The sequence below is a fragment of the Cyprinus carpio genome, chromosome B5 (genome assembly GCF_018340385.1).
Source record: "Cyprinus carpio isolate SPL01 chromosome B5, ASM1834038v1, whole genome shotgun sequence".
Classification (NCBI taxonomy): domain Eukaryota; kingdom Metazoa; phylum Chordata; class Actinopteri; order Cypriniformes; family Cyprinidae; genus Cyprinus; species Cyprinus carpio.
In genome coordinates this window covers 21,940,599-21,948,141 of record NC_056601.1, presented here as the reverse complement: position 1 = coordinate 21,948,141, position 7,543 = coordinate 21,940,599, and the positions used below count along the sequence as shown (strand labels likewise).

The following is a 7,543-nucleotide window of genomic DNA, read 5'->3' as shown; positions in this document are numbered from 1 at the left end:
TTTAATGTTCTTTTGAATTTTTTATTCATCAAATAATACTGAAAAAATTATTGTCAGACTTGTGTTCCTGTTTTTTCTCCCCATGTGCTTCCCGTGACCCAGTTTCTTCCTCTCGATATGATAAGTCATTTGGTTCAGGTGTGTCCCGTTAATTACCCTTGTTTGTCTATGTATTTAAGCCCCAGACTGTTCAGTCTTTGTTGTTCCAGTCACCATTTGTTCACTAAATGAAGTGAGTTTGAACTGCACCTCCTGTCTTCGCCTTCCTTGGGACCAGCTGTGGTGCCTGCGGCAGGGTGGTCGGCCTTTGGAGAGGTATGTGGAGGAATTCCTCAAGCTGTCTTACCGGTTGAGCTGACACGATGCTGGCCTGAGTGCTTGTTTTCAGTTGGGTCTGGATGAAGAAATGATCCGTTGAGATTTTCCTACTAGTGATTTTTCCCTTGATCGAGTTGATTAATCTCATCCTTTATTTGAATGGTTCTACTTTTGAGGTTGAAGAATGAGAATCATCCTTATCCAGCCCCTTCTGAAACACACCTTGCCTCTCCAGCTCATCCCATGCCGGGACCCTCCACATGCCTAACCAAAGGTTCTAATCACCAATTTCCTCCTGTGTTTCCCCGTGCTCGAAAATGGACTTCTAACAGTGCTGACCTGGGGGCCAAAGTTGTGGACCCTGCATTCTGATCTGTCAGGTCTGCGCTAAAATCTACGTTCCTTTTGCAGTCTCCAGTTCCAAGAGCCTTTCCAGTCCTCAGGACAGAAACGCCGGCTGCTCCACAGTCAAGTTTACCAGCCGCTCCATGGTCAAGCTCGCTGGCTGCTCCACGGTCAAGCCAATTCACTCCCAAGCCCTGATAACAGGAGCTATCTCCTTAACATCAGCCAAAAAGGGAGAATGAGGAGGAAAAGACTGTTGGCTCTAGCCACTGACCAGAGTCGTGAGATGGCTTTAGCCCCTGACCAGAATCATGAGATGGCTCTAGCCATCTAGTCCGCTCCCACTCAATTCACAAAGCTCAACAAGGCGCCAAACCCTCCTTCATCTCCTCAGTCTCCATCGCCTCCGCTGGTCCCTTCCAGCCCTCCTTCATCTCCTGAGTCTCCTTCGCCTCCACTGGTCCCATCCAGCCCTCCTTCATCTCCTCTTCCCACGTCAAGCCCTGGGAGGGCTCTTGTTCCCATGTCCGGCCCAGAGAGGGCTGTTGTTCCCACGTCATGCCCAGAGAGGTCTTGTGTCCCCAAGTCCAGCCAGGAGAGGGCTTTTGAGCCCAGCCCAGAGCCGGTCCCAGCCAGGGGACTCAGAGTCAATAAATTTCTGGTTGGGGGTTATACGTCTCCGGCTGAAGTGGCCAGGCCAATTGCCAAGGCCACGGAGGCTGTCCAGCCATGGCCCTCTGAACTACCTGTTTCGCCATGGTTTCCTGAACCGCCTGCTCCGCTATGGCCTCCTGGACTGCCTGTTCTGCTATGGCCTCCTGAACTGCCTGCTCCGTCATGGCCTCCTGAACTGCTTGCTCTGCCATGGGTCCCTGAACTGATACCACCCTGGAGGCCTCCCGTCCTGTACAAGACTGTCCCTAGAGGCCTCCAGAGTGCCCACCCCCCTCCCCTCTGGAAGTTAAGTAGCGCGAAACTTGTGTTCCTGTTTTGTGTTTCTCCCCATGTGCTTCCCGTGACCCAGTTTCTCCATCTCGATTTGATTAATCATTTGGTTCAAGTGTGTCCCATTAATTCTCATTTGTCTATGTATTTAAGCCCCAGTCTGTTCAGTCTTTGGTGTTCCAGTCACCATTATGTTATGCTGTGTTTTTCCCTTACCATTCTGCCCATGTTCTAAGTTTGTTCATTAAATGAAGTGAGTTTGAACTGCACCTCCTGTCTTTGCCCTCCTTCCTGTATCACCATGACAATCATGGTTTACACAAATATTAAGCACCACAACTGTTTTCAAGATTGATAAGAATAATCATATTTCTTGAACACCAAATCAGCATATTAGAAGAATGATTTGGTTTGCATAGTCTTAAAATATTACAAATTTTAAAATCAAATAAAATAGAAAAGTTATTTTAAATTATAATAATATTTTAAAATTAAAATAACTGTTTTGCTGTATTTTTGTGTAAATAAATCCACCCTTGGTTAGCATAACACGTTTTTACAAAAAATGCAAAAGAAAAGATTTCTGAGACAATATTTACACACAATATTTTCAAATGTAAAGGGGGAAATCTCAATTTAAACATGAAAAGCATAAAAGTATAATTTATACTATTATATGCATGCACACATTTTTGAAATACAGTATAATTGGTCTCTATTTTATGCTTTGTCCCTTGCAGTTGAAAACTAACCGTCTGTGGGACATAATTACATTTGCTTATTTCTCTGTTCCAGCTGCCACATTGGTGACTATATTTGTGCCATCATTATCATTTCTTTTTCAAATTTGGGTGATGATTGTCCTGTTGTGTTGTTTCCTACAATGAAAAGCCAAAATGGCATTTGATATATCCTCTGTTGTCCCTGATGCAGTGAGCTGTGTGTCCGGATGATACAATTTGGTACTAAGTACTGTACCGATGCCTGCCAAGCACTGCATGCATTGTTAATTACAGAAAGAGATTGTCATAGATCATTGCAACAAATCAGAATTGGCTTGTTTTCATTTTGTTCTTTTTCAGTAATTGATTGTATTAGAGAATGTGTTAAATCCTGATGCGTAATTCATCTGTTATTAAGGTGTCTTTTGAAATTTCATAATCCTTTGCTCTGAGCATAGTGTCACATGGGAAAAAAAATCAAAGAAGAAATAAAATCATCAAACATGCCTTCACAATATGTATGTACACACTGCGTGATAAGTGCTTTGAAGTTTTTACCTGAGGTGTATTCACTGCCCCCATATTGTTGTTTTGAAACATACTTTTTGTTCTGGCCAACATCAGTATCAACAGACACTGACTCTTGAGCAAATGAGTACTTATTGCAAGTTTATCCAGGGTTTCCTTAACAGGAAAGGAAATGAATGAATGAATGAATCAATCAATAAATCAATCAATCAATCAATCAATCAATCTGTCATCATTTATTCACCCCCAAGTGATTCCAAACAGTTTCCAAAACAGTCAATACAGGTGTTAAGCTCCAAATGACAAAAATGTATAGTATTATTTATATAGTCTGTACATATCCTTGGAAGCCATATGTAATAGCGTTATATGAGGTACAGATGGAAGCATTCTTTAGTGAAATGTACTGTAATTTATTTCATTTTACAAGACATTAAAGGAGTAGTTCAGCTAAAAACTAAAATTTGCATAAAATGTACTCTCCTTCAGGCTGTCCAAGATCTGTGAGTTTGTTTCTAAAAGGTCTAGAGTCCAAACAGCTGAAAAAAACATCACAATAATCCACATGTAATCCACACGACTCCAGACCATCACTTAATAGCTTGTGATGAGAAAAGCTGCATTATTTTAAGATACAGTACATTACACAGCCATCATGACATTTTTAACTTCAAATCATTGTTTCTAGCTAAAATGTGAGTCCTCTAATATTGCTTTCTTAAGTAAATAAATAAATAAATAAATACATAAAAATCTTGCCTGCGTCAGGAAAGACATATTCATAGATCAAACTAAAACAATCCCAAAACAGTTATAAATAAATATGTTGGTGGATTTTGATGTGTGAGGACAACAGAGGATGGACTTTTAACTGGAGGAATCATTATGGATTATGGATTATGTACAAACATACAGCTTTTTACTTCATGTTAACTGATGGACTATTGTGTATTATTGTGTTGTTTTTATTAGCTGTTTGGACTCTCATTCTGATGGCAATGCTAAATTCCTCCAAATTTGTTCCGATTAACAAAGCAAACTCATCTACATCTTGGATTGCTTGAGGGTGAGTACATGTTTTTTTTTTTTTTTTTTTAAGACTTATTTTTTGGGCATTTTTGCCATTACTGAAATATTGGACAGATCAGACATGACAGGAAGCAAAGTGGGAGTGAAAGAAGGGGGCGGGTTCAGAAAAGGTCCTCAAGTTGGGATTCGAACACGGGACGCCCAAAGCGCAGCAGTACTGTATGTCGGCACGGTGCCAACAAGGCTATTGGCACTGACAAGGGTGAGTGAATTTTCAGTAAATTTTTGTAAACAATTCCTTTAATATTTTTGTAACAAACAATATACAGAAAGAAAAATCATATTCATAATTCATATGGGTTAAATCAGCAATAATACTGTATATACAAATATTTCTTCTTCAATATAACAATTGTAGGTTATCACATTTTATAAACACTTTATAAACACATTTAATAGAGCACTTTTGTGAATTTGTGTTCTGTTGGCTCTTTATCCTACTTGTGAAAGTGCTGTTTATTTCTTGTAGTATATATTATAAATACACTCTCAGAGAAAAGCTACAAAATTTGTCACTGGGGAAATATCTTTTCCAAAGGTAAACCTTATTTACCCCTAAAGTGCCCCAAAGATAACTTTTCCTGATAATGTAGCCAATGGCGTAATATGTGATGAAAAACTATGACACACACACACACACATATACTGTATATATAGCAAAGTTATTTATAGTCAGCTAGCAGATATAAAGCAGGCAGTCTGCTAATTTTCTAATGACTATTAGTTGACAAGTAGTTGCAAAGTTACATAATGTCAACACATTGTCCAAAGAGTTACAAAAAATAAAAAAATAATACTGACCTCAAACTTTTGGATGATAATATAAGTCATTAATAATATGCACATCTGGTTAAAGTGATTTTTGTCCACTTTTAGGATTTTGTCAGCACATAAAGTATCAAACTTCTGTGAAAACTTTTATTAAATGGGAACAGCGCATTTTAAAATGCATCCCTTTGAACTGAAGTTTAATCCATGTCAATAGCCTTTTATCTCCTGTAGTATCAGATTCACAGCAGTGTTAGCGGGCACGTCTCTCTCTTTTCTTATCTGCTGTAGATTTTACTCCCTGTGTCTGCGGGCAGGAGCAGAGGGGGTCTTCGTTGTATATATATGTTGTGTGCCATGTCCATATAGCAGCACTGTGATCTGAGTATTATTGCCTGCGTGGAGGGGATATTACATCCCTGCTGCCTGGGTGGGAGATCATGGGATGCCATCAGTGAAACAGCAGGGACTCTCTCTGCGATCTCTCTGTCTATCACAGACACAGAGCAGTCAAAGCTATTAGATTAGCAGGCATGTACATCTGCAGCAGGGAATAAAGCAGTGTACAATGTCAAACTCTAGCACAGCTTGACAGAGTGACACAGACTAAATAACAAGTATTACATTGTTACGGAGGAGTATATTAAACTTTGAAGAACTGTTTTAGGGTTTTCCATCCCTTTGAGTAACAACTTAAGAAAATACTTAAGCAACCAATTAAGAAACATTTATATTTATTATAAATATTGAAAACTTTATATTTTTGTGGAAACCATGATGTGTTGAATGTTGAACAATAAACACTGATACATATTTACATCATACATGTTTTAATGGATAGAAAGTTGAAAAGAACAGCATTTATTTCAAATAGAATTTTTTTGTAATATTATAAATGTAATAACTGTCACTTTTGATCAATTTAACACATTCTTGCTGATTAAAAGTGCTAATTTATTTCAAAATGTTTGAAATAATTGTCAAATGATTGATCGCTATTAATCGTATCCAAAATGCTTTTGTTTACATAATATATGTTTGTGTACTGTGTATATATAAATACACACACATGCATGGAAATATTTATCAAAAAATTTATTTTTATATATTAAATATATTTATATATAATATAAATTATATGAATATAAATATATACATGTAAAAAAATGTTACATTTTCTGTATGTATACTGTATGTGTGTGAATTTATATATACATAATAAATATACACAGAACACATAGATATTATGTAAACAAAAACTTTTTTTTTGAATGTGATTAATCGTTTGACCACACTAAAATAAAACAATACTCACCCCCAAACTTTTGAACAGTAGTGTAGATTGCATTCATACAGTACATACATAAATAAATAAATAGTAGTAGATCATTAGCAAAGTTGTCTGTTATATCAAGAGCAAGTAGATAATTAAATTGTCCTTGCACATTCCTGATTTAACCATGTTTATTACTGATGTTACATTTATTGTAAATTACAATTATACTCGTTCTTTCTCTCTATAAAAGCAGGTCATACACAAAAGACTTTATGCAAAGTGTACTATATGCCAAGTATGATATTTGAGAAAATATTTTGTGATATCTTAGTTTCATGTTTTTGTGGAAGTGTCCATTGCTGTGTGAAATACAAGCAAATGTGTGTAGACTTTGACTGGGGAATAGTCACATCCTTCCTCTGTGACAGAGATACTTCCAAAAAAATGTGAAACTTCTTATTTCCTCTTGTGAGTTCAATGACTGAACAGTTATTTTAATTGCAGACATCGGGGTTAGAGAGCAGAAGAGGGTTTTGAAGCATTCATCCCTGTTTTTGAAGGCGACAGGCTGCTCAGCATGATCAACAATTTTTAGAGGTTTGTTTGCTTCAGGAGTGGCACAATCAATGCATGCGAGCTTTAGAATGTCACATATTATTTTTTTCTACAAGGAAGGTAGATAACTAGCATAATCACTTCATTCCTCTTTGGGTAGAACATGTATTTTAACATTATCTAAATAAATTACTTGCTTAGAAGTAATTTTAATAAATATGTAAATGCATTACTGGGAATCTAGGGAGCTGTAGGGCTCCTTGGGCAAGAAGGATAGCTCTCAAAATTGGTCATGCCTTTTTTTTTTTTTTTTTTTTTTTTTTTTGGCGAGCCAGCATTAAAATAAATTAAAGTAATGGCTCCCTGCAAATGCCAGCTCCATTAGCGGCAAGTTGAAGGGGGAGAGGGGTATGAGCTATGAAACCTTCTTGGAAAGGTGTTTAATGTTTGTCACCGCTAATGGTCTGCTGGTCATAATAGGGTGGGGCTAATTATCAGACCATTATCACCTTACCTGAATATCAGCACAAATTCACTTCCTTACAGAGGAGAGGAAGGAATAATAGTCCAAATAATAACAATGTGTCGCTATTACTGTGCCACTGGGTTTGTGTTAAATGGAGATTCTATGGCACTGAACACAAGCCAAAACAATCCCTCAGCGCTAGTAGGAAAGAGGAGACTGCTGAAAGCAATGGATGGCAAATGTTATGAACTGCTGTATACTGGATATTAACACAGTACCATTTCTGTACAAAATACATGTTTAGGCCCAGTGGCTGCAACGTTGCTATATATATATATATATATATATATATATATGTATTATTGTAATAGACTCACGTTTGCTTACTGTAGAACTCCTATACGCCACACTTTACCTTGATTGCAGTTATTTATATATATATATATATATATATATATATATTTATATATATATATATATATATATATATATAGTAGGGCTGTCAATTGATACAAATTTTTTATCAAATTA

General features: G+C 37.0%; 1 protein-coding gene across 2 annotated transcripts; it reads left to right on the top strand.

The window, feature by feature from the left end:
• The first annotated feature begins 214 nt into the window (after positions 1-214).
• LOC122137495 (proline-rich receptor-like protein kinase PERK14) lies at positions 215-1,877 on the top strand. 2 transcript variants are annotated; one of them, XM_042724912.1, is made up of 2 exons: positions 215-315; positions 730-1,877. In XM_042724912.1, the coding sequence occupies exon 2, from the start codon at positions 1,187-1,189 to the stop codon at positions 1,841-1,843; it is 657 nt and encodes a 218-aa protein (XP_042580846.1). In that variant the 5' UTR covers positions 215-315; positions 730-1,186; the 3' UTR covers positions 1,844-1,877. The 2 variants fall into 2 exon arrangements, with proteins under 2 accessions (XP_042580846.1, XP_042580845.1); XM_042724911.1 differs by having other exon boundaries at positions 651-1,877.
• The last annotated feature ends 5,666 nt before the right edge of the window (positions 1,878-7,543 follow it).